At 44.8% G+C, this 15,159-nt stretch overlaps 1 protein-coding gene across 1 annotated transcript; it reads left to right on the top strand.

Annotated features, from left to right (window-relative positions):
- The first annotated feature begins 1,448 nt into the window (after positions 1 to 1,448).
- Positions 1,449 to 8,184, top strand: LOC130378923 (ribonuclease inhibitor-like). Its single transcript, XM_056585514.1, has 4 exons — positions 1,449 to 2,592; positions 5,304 to 5,477; positions 5,652 to 5,698; positions 7,827 to 8,184. The coding sequence occupies exons 1-4, from the start codon at positions 2,420 to 2,422 to the stop codon at positions 8,000 to 8,002; spliced, it is 570 nt and encodes a 189-aa protein (XP_056441489.1). The 5' UTR covers positions 1,449 to 2,419; the 3' UTR covers positions 8,003 to 8,184.
- Positions 8,185 to 15,159: the final 6,975 nt, after the last annotated feature.

Here is a 15,159-nt window from a genome sequence, read left to right as displayed (position 1 = left end):
AGCATTAATAACATATGGCCTCCCGATAGCTCCGCTGCTGTTTGACTAAATTGCGTCGCTAGTTAGTTGTGTATAAAACACACGACATTCCTGCAAAGGAATTGCATGCTGTGTAGCCAAATGTTTCTGCATATTGGAGGTATTTACCCCCTTTGACGAAATGGAAACTATACAATTGTTGCAAATGGACATATTGTCATCTTTTCGCGTGAAATACAACCAAGCTTTAGAGCGCTTCTGCCTCGGCGCCTGCTTGCTGCGTTCTGAACCAAAACAAGGCGGCACATGTGTGACGTCGTGACGCATTTGGAATGACCGGAACCGATAAGTGGAATCGTTAAGCAGGCATGCTAACGATTCCAAGAATTGCTTCACTGGGTACCGGTTCTGAATAAGGACTGGTTCTCGATTACCATCCCTACTGTCAGCAGTGGTGTAGTGGTGCTGGGATAAGTGGGGATACTCTAAATGTCTTAAAGAGATACTTCACCGGTGGAGATAAGAAGGTTATATGAAGTAAATAATTCTTTGTAGCCTATTATAAATGTGCAAAAAAAAATTAAATCGGTTCATCCTAGCCTGAGAAAAGGCTGAAAGTGTCTCTCTGGCTCAAAAGTAAGAAATCCTCCAACTACAACAGTGCATTGCGCTCGCTGCACCGCCCGCCTGTTTCCATTTGGAGGGGGAAGGACCCATGGTCCTAGTGCAAGTCGTAGCGCGACTGGTTTTGGTGTTAATGCTCTGTGTGCCCTTTGAATACCCAATTCAATGTCCTCCGACATTCCCAGCTCCTTGGGAATTAATTTATCCACGTAATCAGCAATCCACGTGTCTCCCTCAACCCCTTCCTTTAGTCCCCAGATTTGAATATTGCTTCTCCTTGAAATCCCGTCCTAGTCGGTTAATTTCACTTGTAGCCTATTTATTTATTTATTTTTAGAAAATAGCCGGTCCTTTTGCTTCCTGTAAAAAGCATGTTTGTGACACGATATGGATACATCATCTAGCCTGCATGTGGAGGGCCACATAAGGTAAGAAATTGGTTTACGTAAACGTTGCTGCTGGTTCTGTTTGCTCCTGATGACCTGGCCAAAGGTTATCCACGGTCCTAAGCGATTGTGATCTGATTCTGGTTGGTGCTCCAGCTAGTAATGCATTGTATAGATTGCAGCTAGTAGCAGCTACACACGGTGCGATTGCTATGCCAATGTGGTTATAGTTGTTTTGTCTGATTGAGATATTTGACGACTTGGAGCCTGGTAGGCCTATCCGGACATAAATATGTTCTCGCATAACCTGTGTGATTATCCTAAACTGTAGGGGATTTTATTTGCGGGCAATTTGCTTATGTTGTTGCAACGAGTGAAGTCTACATTGGTCCTTCACAAGTGTAACTGGTGGTCAGGATTTGGCAGATGCAATTCCCCTCTGGGCGCTTTTTATTTTATTTTATTTTTTTTAATGCAGCATCACATATGCTACCAGCAGCCCTTGCTCGTCTTCAAAAGGCTGATGCTCAGTACCTCGTTTCATTTCGTACCCCCTTTACAGTCTGGCAACTTTTTTGATGTCAAGATAAGTGTTAAATTGCCAACACTGTTCTTTGTCCTGTGTGTATTAGTATTACATATCCCGAGCCAATACCCTGGTGTTTCCAACACCGTTTTGAAAAACAAGCCAAAACACAAACTGTGTTTTCGACTTATTGTTCGAATAGGATTTTCAACACCTGACAATACACTGTAGAGCAGGGGTTAGACTTTCTTCTAGGATCTCAATTTCCTTATTTTGTGCCCGCATGTAAACGTCCATGTTTCCTCTCGGAGGCTTCCATCTCCTGCTTCATCTCCTCCATTTGCTTGCCAATTTTGTCCAATTTGGCATCCATTCTGTGCTCGGCAATATCCATTTTAGCCTGTTTCTTGTCCAGACCAGCCTGTAAGCTAGCCTGTAACTCAGACACCCAGCTTGGTTGGTCGGCATTGCTAGCTACCTCTGCGCTAGCCCGGAGCACCTGTTCGACTTCTACCTCGTTGTGCATATCTCCCGTCTGTTTCCCTGCTTTCTTCTTTTTCTCTTTTACCTTTCCACTTTGAGAAGTACTCATGACCTATATTATTCAAAGTTCAAGTCGTAGCTTTAGTTTTCTTTTTAGTTTTTTTGCTCAATTGGTCGAGAGTGCCTCTCGTTTGATACCTATCGTCTCATTACCATACCGGAAGTCAGAACTGGCTCTTTTTATGGACATTTCATGGAGTTATTTTAAATCTTTAGTTATCTGACCTCTAAGTAAGTCATATTTTAAAGATCTAGTGTATTGAAATTTAATTAAACTAATAAAACATGTCTTATGAAAAATTTCAAATAAGAAATGTATCACTGTTCCTAACATGTTTTTTTTTTATTGTTTGTGTGAAGGATGAATGGCTGTCACCTGTCAGAGAGATGCTGTGAAGCTCTGGCCTCAGTTCTCAGCTCCAACTCCTCTAGTCTGAGAGAGCTTGACCTGAGTACCAATGATCTGCAGGATTCAGGAGTGAAGCTGCTCTCTGCTGGACTGGGGAGTCCACACTGTACACTGGAAACTCTCAGGTCAGTTTTACTCAATGGTAAAACAGTTACACCACAAGTTCCACAACAGAGGACGGTTATGTAACTCAGCATATAACTCAGTACCTGTGATGACCACATCCATGATTTTGTATCATTGGAGATGTAGCACCTTTTGTTTAGGTGGATATTCTAATACATCCATATGCCTGCCACCTTTCAATTATAAATATAAAAATGAGCTCAAAGTATAATAAAATTGTCCCCCATATACGGGACGGTGATAGTTTAGAGCAGGGTGAAGTACAGGGGGTCTTTGGAGGGTCTTACCCCCAGTTGGACACCTCAGACCCCCTGAAACCCTCAACAGAACGGTCTCTGTAAAAATATAAAAGAAATGATTCAAAACTTGTCGCTCAAACTGTGTTTTATAGTATAATATATCCAGTAGAGGTGTTCACGGATACACGTGTACACGTTTAACCGGTTAGTAAATCATAACCGCTTAGGTAAATGAGTAAACGAAAAAACTTAAAAAAAAAAAATAATCACTGCACCATTCGTTTAAATGGGAATAGCGACAGTCTATACTTTCAACATAAAGTGTACATATTTATAATTTGAAATTCGTCCCAGCCTTTATACCACGGATACTATAGGGTCTATAGCAGGTGTGTCAAACTCAAATACCCAGTGGGCCGAAATAAAAAATGGGTCCAAGTCGAGGGCCGGACATGTTCAATATTTATTATGAACTTAAGTTTTACCCATATTGAATCTGAAAGTGTCCTAAAGCTTAGGCTTATTAGCTATTGCAATAAGATCGATTCATTTTTAGGCCTATACATGAACTCAGCCTTAGTTTTACACACACACATTATATATATATATGTGATTTGATCTAACTCAGATCAAATTTCAAAATAAATAAAGAAGACACTTCTCATGCCTCTCAAATTGAAAATCCAAGCAATAAGATTTATTTATTTGTAGGCCTAAACATGAAATCAGCCTTAGTTGTAAACATATGTTATCTGAAACAAGGAGTCTCAGATCAATTTTCAAAATAAAATAAAGAAGACACTAATTGTCATGCCTCTCTCATTGAAAATCCAAACATTAAGATTTATTTATTTGTAGGCCTAAACATGAACTCAGCCTTAGTTTTACACATAGAAATAGATATGTAATCTGAAACAAGGAATCTAACTCAAATCAAATTTCAAAATACAATAAAAAAGACACTAATTTCCCATTACTCAATTAAAATCCAAACATATACAAAAGTGCAAAAATGAAACCTATGCTACATTAAAGCTCAGTTTACTGCACTGTGATTTGCCCTGGTGCCTGAACCAGACACTTGACATCTCTTCTTCGACGCAAGTTCCTCAAAGTTTGGGGTCAGGCTCTGAGCTGAGGAAATCCTCAGGATTGAGTGAAGGTGTTCATCAGTGAGACAACTCCTGTGTGATGTTTTGTTCAACTTCATTACAGAGAAAAGTTGTTCACATAGGTATGTGCTACCAAACATAGAGAGCATTTGAGCAACTTGAGCACGCAGCTGGGGCATTGTGTCAGGGATGAAACCTGGAAACTGTGCAGCACTAACAGCGTCATACTTCGACCTGAGTGTGTCGCTACATTGGAGCTCGATCAGCTCCATTTGGAGGTTGGTTGGTGCGCTTTCCACGTCAACTGCAAACGGATTACTGAGCAGTTCAAACCTACTCTATTGGGCTTCAAAGTCGGCAAATCGGCGTGTGAAGTCGACGCAAGTCGTAAAGTCTCACAAGTCGGCGCTAGTCGTAATGTCTCACAGAAACGCCCATTCACACCAAAACCCTTGGTCCCGGAGCTCTGTTGTGTCTTTCCCTTTGCTTTCCATGAACTGAAATATTTCCTCACGCATGGCTAGGCTACTAGGCTACTTCAGGTGATAAACAGTATCATGCTGCAGCAGTAAACATTCTAGACTAGAGGGCTGCAGGTAGTGGGGGATGGGCTCGCGCTTGCGGGCCTCGATTGACGTATACCAGCGCGGCGGGAGTGCATTGTGGGACTTGCAGTTTTAATGCTGAAATGCGATAAACCGGCGGGCCAGTTCTGATAGACATTAGATATTATCTGGCGGGCCAAATTAAATTACACCGCGGGCCGGATTAGGCCCGCGGGCCTTGAGATTGACAGCTATGGTCTATAGCATATAACCGCGTTTTCTGATTACAGTTTAATGTAACAGTAAGCTGACAACATCCTATTTAACGCCGCAACTGCAAATGAACCACACATAGATAACCATGGCAACCGGTCAAACAAATGTTCTTTTTGCGATCATTCTGCTAGCGCATCCGCCGTGTTGATAAACAAATAATCCTCCTGTAGCGCAACTGCGGTCCACTTTAAAAAAAAATAATAATTATAAGAAACGGTTAACCGTGTACACGAAAAAGTAGGGGTCGTGTAAACGTTTACAATCTTTTGTAACCGTTCACACCCCTGATATCCAGTACTCATTATCTTAATTGCTAATTCCTCATCCAAAAATATGGTCCCTTCAATGGACCAGGAAGTGCTTCATAGAAGGACCTTCTACGTCATCAAGGCAACGCCACTTGTGTTTGGAGGAGGACGTTCACTAAGTGGTTGGCAGACTGGAAAAACACAAGATTTTACACGCGTATGTGTGTGTGTGTGTGTGTGTGTGTGTGTGTGTTGTGTGTGTGTGTGTGTGTGTGTGTGTGTATGTGTAGCTTGTCTGGCTGCCTGGTCACACAGGAAGGCTGTGCTTCTCTGGCCTCAGCTCTGAGCTCCAACCCCTCCCATCTGAGAGAGCTGGACCTGAGCTACAATCCCCCAGGAGACTCTGGAGCTGCACTGCTCTCTGCTGGACTGGAGGATCCACGCTGGAGACTGGACACTCTCAGGTATGGAGAGCAGCTCACCACTCAGGGACAAAGTCTCATACAAGGATTCATGCTGCTGCTAGATGAAGTGGTTTGAAAAGGCAGCTGTCACTCATGTTGTGTAGAACGTGATGAGACAGCAGATGATGAAGGTGAATGTTTCAACATGCTGCTCTCACTTTGTTTCCCCCCCAGTGTGGAGCACGGTGCAGTGTGGAGGCTGAAACCAGCTCTAAAGAAGTGTAAGTGTCTGTTTGATTCATCACATCACACACTCACTATTGAGATGGAAAGTCCATCCACACAGCAGGAAGTGAGATCACATCCTACTGGGAATGAAGACTGACATCATGTATCTTACGTGTATTAATTAGGGGTGTAAATCTCTGGTTTCATCACGATACGATATTATATCGATTCATTGGACAACGATACGATATTTGCCGATATCAAAAGTCTGCCGCGATACGATTTCGATTCAGGGGCATGCGATCGATATGAGACGATATCATATGCCCATTTAACACAACCTCTTACAATCACATCAACTCAAATCAACTTAATTATATTTTCATCATTTTATTTCTTTGCTCTTCCGGATATTTAAAACAAAAAATCAATTTTTAATACAAATAATAAAGTGCCACATAATTGCATTTAAGCGCCAAAGGTTTTTTATGGCTTAAATTAAAGAGCCTGTAATGATCTTTCATTTTGAACGTAGACCATTCCCAACCTATCTGTGTGGATAGTTTTCTTCTAAAAACAAAACATCCCTCGGAATCATCTTGGCTGTTAAAATAAGCCGTCCGTGTTGCCAGATTGGGCACATTTTTCAGCCCGATTTGGCTACTTTTTATCACGTTAGGCTGGAAAAACGGGACATATGCGAAACTAGACATCCTCGCGCTCACACATGTGCTCGCTGTTGCCTCGTTTAACCGGTGAATGGATACGAGCGGCTTGGCGCTTTGCGCAGAAATAGTTTCACAAACACCCGCGAAAGGAGATATATAATAATAAAAGGGTGTAATACTGCGATATGCATCGATGTTTGGCCGTTGCATCGATGCAGTTGGATCGTTCGCCTATCAATCGATGTATCGATCTACATCGATGTATCGTTACACCCCTAGTATTAATACTGTCCACCATCACAGTGGACCTGCTTGTATAAAACCCAGCAGGTATTACATTGATATATTATGTATTGGATAGTGTAGTGATTAATTTCATACATAATCATGATAATCATCATGAAGCTAACGTCTGGGCTCGGGGGAGGGGGGGGCGGTGGGTGAGAGGGGGGTGACGGGGCTGGGGGGGCGGTGATGGGGCGGTGGGGGTGCTGAGTGGGGGCTGAGGTCCCGTCCCGGATCCCGGACTATAATGAAACTAATGTAACAATAGAGTAACTATAACATCACATGACCCCGCCTCCCCCCCTCCTCACATTACTGAGGTGGGGGAGGGGGGGGCTGGGGGGGTGCTGAGGGTCCCGGTCCTGGGTGAGGGGGGGCTGATGGGGAGGAGGCTGAGGAGGGGGAGGGGGGCTACGGGGGGCGTTGAGGGGGAGCGGGCTGAGGAGGGGGAGGGGGGCTACGGGGGGCGGTGAGGGGGAGGGGGCTGAGGTGCGGTGAAGGCGGGGTCTGAAGCAATAGTGTATCTATCATCACATGATACATAGATCCCCTCCCCCCCACAAGTCATGTTCAGGAGAACAGTACTAGTGATGAATGAGTGTATTCATAACACTGTTGTTGAACTTTTCATAACGTTGTTGTTGATGTATTCATAAGATTGTTGTTGATGTTTTCATAACGTTATTGTTGAGTGTGTGTATCTATGAATGTGTACATATGTGTATGTATGTGTTCATATCTATGTATTGTGGTAACCCGGTGCTCGGTTGGGCCGGGTTCCACGGGTAAAACACTTTGGTGTGCGGGATACGCCATTGCAGGCATTTATTTACAATCAACTTAAATCAAACAACGAAGGAGACGCAGTCTCTAGGGCCTCCGTGGGCCTCTAGGCTCTCTCGCACCAGAGCGCTACCTTCTTCCTTGCTCTCCCGTGCCGTGCTGTGCCCGTCCTGGACCTCCTTTTAAGATGGCTCCTCTGCCACCGGCCAGGTGTCCACCAATCACCCTGATTGGGGAGGCGAAAGGGATGCTCTCCGTCGCCGGCTGGTGGGTGGGGGTGGTATACCCCGTCCTTCACGGACCCTCGGGCCCGTCCAGGCCGAGGTTTACGTGGCGGGATGCCACAGTATATGTACACAGAGCGCAGAAGAACAGTACTAGTGATGATGATGATGATGAGGATGAAGAATGGTTCAGCAGCTCATCATGTCTGGTTCTCCCTCAGATGCCTGTGACCTCACACTGGACCCCAACACGGCCGGCAGATACCTCTCTCTGTCCGAGGACAACAGAAAGGTGACGTGGGTTAGAGAGGACCAGTCGTATCCGGATCACCCAGACAGATTTGACTCCTGGCCCCAGGTGTTGGGTAGAGAGGCTCTGACTGGCCGCTGTTACTAGGTAGAGTGGGAAGGATGGGTTTTTATAGGAGTGACATACAGAGGAATCACAAGGAGAGGAGGGGGTGTTGACAGCCAGCTTGGACTGAACAACAAGTCCTGGGGTCTTTATTGTTCTGATGGTGGTTACTCTGCCCGGTACAACGGTAGAAGAAAAGCCCTCCCTCTCCCCCCCGCTGGCTCCACCAGTAGGAGTTTATCTGGACCGGCCTGCTGGCTCTCTGTCCTTCTACAGTGTCCCCAGGTGGAGGAGGGTCCTCAGACACACTGACACACCTCCACACCTTCTGGTCCTCCTTCACCGAGGAGGACCTCCTCCCGGGGGTGGCGGTACGGGGGGCCCTAGGGGGGTCCTCAGCCTCTCTGTGTCGGTTGTAGAAAAACAAAACAGCCGCGGGGCCCCAGGGCCCCGCAGCCCCCTCTGCCCCGGCGCGCACACAAACGAACACGCACAGGCACGCACGCACACACACACACCTACACATACACACGTACACGTTCACACACACATAAAAAAAACACATACGCACACACACACACACATAGGGCCCTATCTTGCATCCGGCGCAAGTGACTTAGTCACTGGCGCAGAGCGTTCTTTTCCCACCACCGCCACTCGCCGGTAAATTAGGGATTGATCATGCGCCCCAAGGGGCGGTTCGGCGGAAGGAGGAGGCGTGTTCTGGCGCAAACGGTATTTTGCCGTTTCTGAATACCATTGTGCTACTGACCAGGAAATACCTGGTTTAAAGTCAGTGGCGCGTTGTTCAGATGCTATTTTAAGGGTGCATGCATACATGCGCATGCGATGCATACGGATGCTTGTGAACCTCGCGCATACACTTTGCTTCTCCGATCTACCTAGCCGCACATTCTTGGTAAATTATTTGGGAAAGAACAGCTGATGCAGCGGTAATAAGTTGTACTTTTAAATCAATGCATCTGCAAACCAGGGATTAAAATTAACGACGTCCCGTCGTCCCGGGGACGTAATTAATTGTCATCGGGAGGATTTTTATTCTCTCTCGGGTCGACTTCGGGACGAAGAGAATTTTGCGGGCAGTGACTTCATTTTTCTGTTTAAGTTTTCAACACTTTCTGTGATGTTCGCGATCGGTGGAAATACTTATTTAATGGAAAGGGCTTTGTTCAATTGGTTGGCGCGCTCGCGTTTGTGTTGTTCAGTGAGACAGCGGGTGTAAAATCCCCCGTTCGTCAGGCTTTCTTGGTTCACTGGAGAAGGCGGGGCTGCGCACGGAGTCAAAAAGACTTCCCGATCTCCAGCCTATGCTGCAGAGCGAATTTAAATCGCCGGCAGAACGGCCTGGGGGTCTTACTCTAACACCGTCATTTATCTCAATTTAATTTATCTAAATTTCATATAGGCTACATAGCAGCTGCATTTCACATTAATCGCAATTATTACATGGGTCTTCTCAATGACATGGAACGCTCCGTTCGCTTGCAATGGGACCTTCACAACTTCCGGCGGTGAATTATATTTGATAATTCACCGTTGCTAAGTATAATCATGAATATGATTGACCGCTGTCAAGGAAAACAACAGATTTTTCGCCTCTAATGAAGTCTCACTCCGCAAGTACCGGTAACTTGTCAACCCCAGCGTCTTCGGTTGCTAAGCGACGTCAACGTCTTTGGCGGACTATTTCTCTGCTGATCAACACTATGAATGCTGGTGGTATCAAATAAATTGTAAAAAGACACACCATGTGAAGTTATTGTTTCGTTTTGGCAAGTAGCCGTGTAATAAGCGGGATATGTAGAGAACATCGCCGGTCATGATTGAAAATAAGCCCCTTCAGGGCGAAGCAAGTTCGCCCTGTCGGGCTTATTTTCCCGATAATTACCGGCGTTCTATACACTATCCCTTTTTACATTCCTGCTGCTTCGGGTTTGCCTTTGTAGGTGCATTGAGAGGATGAGCGGCGAATCCGCTGTCAGTGCGTGTGCATGATACGCAGGTTTATCCAATAAGTGGTAGTGTACCCGCGCACCATTGGCATGTAGGCCTATGCGCGCTTGTCTCTGTGTGCGTCTGTGAACGAGAATGACAGGGAGAAAGATTGCTACGCGGAGATGTACGAACGGAACGATATTTATATTTCAAAATCGCTAAAACGCAGAATCAATTTGTGGCGCTCAGTGTTGATTCTGTGGCGCTGCGTCACACATTGTTCTATGTACACGCTCACACACACACACACACACACACACTGTGGTCACGTAGATAGACCACAGTTCTGCGAGGGTGTTGCTTGTCATCTGGAAATAAATATATTATTTCATCAACAAAATGTGTTTTTATTATATTATCAGTAGGCCTAAGTAACGACTCAAAATGTAAAACATATTTATGGGAAAAATTCGGGACGTTTGGGGACAGTTCAAATGTTTTTCGGGACGTTTCCGGGACGGTGGTGAAAAAAAGTTAATTTTAACCCCTGCTGCAAACACCGTACAGCAAACACATATTTTCTTGACAGAGACATCGTGTAGGCCTACATGCCCATAACTTTTAGGATGAGTATTTGATCGTGAAAAACATTGTTTTACCGCGAGTGAGTGTTAAATAGAACGAATGAATGCGGGCGCGCGTGTGTGCTCTGTTTAAACACACGCAAACTAAACACGTAACGCATAATACAATCAATGGCAATGTCTATTACCGCGGGACACATGCATATTAGGATAGCATACAATACTGATAAGAAACAATGTTTATAATGTATTGCGTATATCATTAAGAACCACAGTTACCGCATATCATATGTTATATCATATACATTTTCTTTGCCGAAATGTATTTGAGGACTCAGTATTTCTGAAGTTGTGGAAGAAAACCCCTTATTCCATGTGTGAATTAGGCCATATTATTTGGCAATAAACTGAGCCATTTGCAGTTTGAAATTCATGTGCTTCTGTCTCATCGGAGACTGCAGACGCGCTGTCAAAATATCAACTCGTCCGATTCAAATGCGCTCATGGCTCTTAAAGGGGATGGGAGCTGGCACTCTCATTGGTTTGTTGGACGTTACGCCCAAACCACACCTACGGGTAACTAGGCTGCTTCAGACCAACCCTTTTGACACTTGCGCCGCGACGCAAGTGTCCTTTATCCGCCTGTAAAATAGCGATAGCGCCGTAGAACCGCCCACAAAGCTACTTGCGCTTTGCGCTTCCCACTTGCGTTTCAGACCGTTAAAATAGGGCCCATAGTCTCTCTCTCTCTCTCCCCCCCCTCTCTCTCTCTGTCTCTGTCTCTGTCTCTGTCTCTGTCTCTCTCTCTCTCTCTCTCTCTCTCTCTCTCTCTCTCTCTCTCTCTCTCTTCTGGTATAGCATGATAAACCATGAAAAGGCTTTTAAGATCTCCCATAGTTAGATAAGCACATTTATTATTTGAAATGTATATAAAATACCTATATGTTTGTATATTTTTAGACTTCACCAGTTTTGGTCTTAAGGGCTCTGATATCATCATTTTTGTCATAATCCTGATTTATGACCTGATTTAAAGCAGATTTTATATTTTATTCATAATAACGAAGATGGGATAATGTTGTAAATTACTTAAGACTGAATCTTGATTTTTTTTGTGCTCTGTTGGGAACCAAGCGGTCGCAGAACATGTTCAGTTATTAATGATACGTGCTCACCTGTTGATGATTTGTAAAGTCTTCTGCTTCTATTGTTTTAGTCCTCGTGTTAATTGTGTACATGTAAGGGACTATTTTTCTGTCTTATTTGTTAATGAAGCATAATTGCAATAAACAACTCAATGGATCCAACTGAATGTTCTTGTGTTTTAGCCGATGATTTCTCGTTTTATTAGTGAATAATGCTTCCATAAGTGCCTTAAGAAAATTATTAATAGAACAACAAATGTTTTTTCCGAAATTATTCTTGGACCTCCTCCCTGGGTTTTGGTTGGGGGGGGGGTGCCTCAGTGTTTCTGTGTCGGTTGTAGAAAGAAACCACAGACAGACGCCCGGATACACACACACACTCTCTCTCTCTCTCTCTCTCTCTCTTTCTCTCTCCCTCTCCTCTCCCTCTCCTCCCCCTCTCTCCTCTCTCTCTTCTCTCCTCTCTCTCTCTCCTCTCTCTCTCTCTTCTCTCTCTCTCTCTCTCTCTCTCTCACTCTCTTCTTTAAAGTATAGCATGATAAACCATGAAAACTTTTCAGATATCCCATAGTTAGATAAGCACATTTATTATTTGAAATGTACATATAATACCTATTGATGGTAAATCTTTATATATTTCAGACTTCACCAGTATAAGTCTTAAGGCCTCTTATATCATCATTTTTTTCATAATCCTGATTTGCAACCTGATTTAAAGCAGATGTTATGTTTTATTCATAATAACCAAGATGTCTATGGGATAATGTTGCATGTTGTAAATTACTTTAAACTGAATCTTGATTTTTTGTTTTCTGTTGGGAAGCAAGCGGCCGCAGAGACATGTTCAGTTATTAAAGATATGTCCACCCCTGTTGATGATTTGTAAAGTCTGCTGCTTCTATTGTTTTAGTCCTCGTGTTTATTGTGTACATTTAAGGGACTATTTTTCTGTCTTTTTTGTTCATGAAGCATAATTGTAATAGACAACTCAGTGGATCCAACTGAATGTTCTCGTGTGTTCAGCCGATGATTTCTTGTTTCATTAGTGAATAATGCTTCCATAAGTGCCTTAAGAATAATATATTAATCAGAAAGTATAAATAAAACAATAAATGTTATTCAAATTTTATTCTGGGACCTCCTCCCTGGGTTTTGGTTGGGGGGGGGGGGGGGGCCTCAGTGTCTCTGTGTCGGTTGTAAAAAGAAACCACAGACAGGCGGCCGGACACTCTCTCCCTGTCTCTCTCTCTCTCTCTCTCTCTCTCCTCTCTCTCTCTCTCTCTCTCTGAGAGCGTGAGCTGCGGAGCGTTTGCGTTTTTTTCTAATTTTATTTTCATTTTCTTTGGTAAATGGCATTTGTTTCTGTATAGTTTATTGGGAATAGGTCACTGTGAATTATATTTTTTGAATTTGGTGGTTAGTTGGGGTGGTGTTTGGGTGTTTGTTTGTCTCCTACCGGCGTCTCGCCGGTCGGTGGGTGCGCAGCCACCATGGTGAATGGAGATCCTCTCTCCACGCTACCAGAAAGCACAGCCTTAAGATCTGTCCGGGCTTTCAGTGTAGCGTGGAGGACGTTTGTTTGGCTGTGGGAGAAAGGTTCAGATAGGACCGGATTAAGTCGGCCGCTCGGATGAACGGCGCCGTGGTAATCTTCCTGGACCAGCTGGAGAAAGTGAACCGAGTCGTCGAGGCAGGCATCACCGTCAACGAGATGTTTGTTCAGGTGCTGCCGCTGGCACAACCTGCTGCTAGGGTAGTCCTGTCGAACGTTCCCCCTTTCATTACCGACGAGTTTCTCAGCAGAGAATTGTCCAGACACGGGAAGATTGCTTCCCCGGTTAAAAAATTCATGTCTTGCAAGTCTAATTTGCTGAAACACGTGGTGTCTCACCGTAGACAGCTGTATATGATACTGAACAATCGGAACGAGGAACTGAACCTCCGTTTCATTGTAAAGGTAGATGATTAGGAATACGTGATTTTTGCAACCTCGTCGGGAATGAAATGTTTCGGTTGTGGAGAGGAGGGGCACACGGTGAAAGCCTGCCCGAGACAAGGTGATCTGACTCTCGGCTGGTCCAGGGGGGGCTGTTGGTGCCGGGGCGAGGCCTCCACTTGGGCGGCGGGGGTCCGCTGCCTGGCAATCGGCTCCCCGGCCGGGGAACCCCCCGCTGCGGCACCTATTGTCGTCTCCGAGCGGCCAGCGGCCGCTCCGCGTGCTGCGCCGCGTGGTGCTGCTGCGGTAGAGGACGCTACGCACCGGGTGAGTAGTGTAAATACACAGGGTGTGGGTGTGAATGATGTGAGTGAGAGTGGGAATGAGGTTTTGGGTGGAGCAGAGGAAAGTGTAGTGGTGGGAGGAAAGGAGAAGGAAGCCAGTGTAAATGCAGGTGGAGAACAGGTAGGCCTAGTTGGATCAGCGAAGGGGGACAGGCAGTGGATATAGGCGAAGTGCAGACGGAGGAGGTCATTGATGAAGTAGAGGTGGATGGGATGGAGGAAGAGGAGGCAACAGATGTGGTAAAGACAGTAGGCCTACTTAGTGCTAAACGTAGGAGGAAAGTAAAAAACGCATCAAGTGAGGCAAACAGCAGTAAAGTCTGTGCAGAAGATAGACAGGCAGATAAGGGAGCCAGTACAGATGAGAGTGGCAGTGATGATTGTATCTGATGGCAGTGAAGTTCTTGGCCTCACCAGCAGCCAACAAAGAACCCAATATACTGCTGATAGAATAAGCGTTTTTTTTAAAGCAGACCAAAAACCAGCATAAAGTGAAAATTGAGGATTTCTTCCCTAATTTGATTTGTTTTGCTCCTCTGCCCGGCTCCACATTAGCCAGAAAGAGGCCTCACCAACCAAGAAGTTTTTAGATTAAAGAAACTTGTGCAAAAAACAAATGAATAGTGATGATGAGAAATGCTCAAATGTGTGTCTTATTTAATTCATTGATTGTTTATTTTGTTTTTAACATCTCATTTGACATGGATTGTTTTAGGGTAGGCAGTGTTAATGTAAATGGAGCCAGAGAGGGAAAACAAAGGGCAAGTATTTTCGAAACAGCAAAAATGAAGAAAGTCAATGTTTTTTTTTACAAGAAACGCACAGTGATGGGGGCAATGAGGCGGACTGGAGGAGAGAGTGGGAAGGGGAAGCCATTTTGAGTCACGGTACCTCTCTGAGTGGAGGAGTAGGCTTCCTCTTCTCCAAGGCTTTCACTCCGGTCTCACTGGAGGTTGAGCATTTTATCGAGGGGAGGCTACTTTTAGTCAAAGCTCGGTTTGATGTTTTTACGGCTGTTTTTATTAATGGTGCAGAGAGGAATTTTTTTTTAGAAAAGGTAAGTGATGTTTTAAATGGCTGTGCAACGGAGGATTTTTTATTCTTGGATGGGGATTTTAATTGTACTGAAAATGAGGTTTTAGACCGAGACCATGCAGAGCCACATCCAGCATCCCAGCATGCTCTGAGGCAGCTGGTCTCTGCTTATGGCCTGGTGGATGTATGGAGAAGGATG

The sequence above is a fragment of the Gadus chalcogrammus genome, unplaced genomic scaffold, assembly GCF_026213295.1.
Source record: "Gadus chalcogrammus isolate NIFS_2021 unplaced genomic scaffold, NIFS_Gcha_1.0 GACHA117, whole genome shotgun sequence".
NCBI lineage: Eukaryota > Metazoa > Chordata > Actinopteri > Gadiformes > Gadidae > Gadus > Gadus chalcogrammus.
This window is presented reverse-complemented; position numbering and strand designations above follow the sequence as displayed.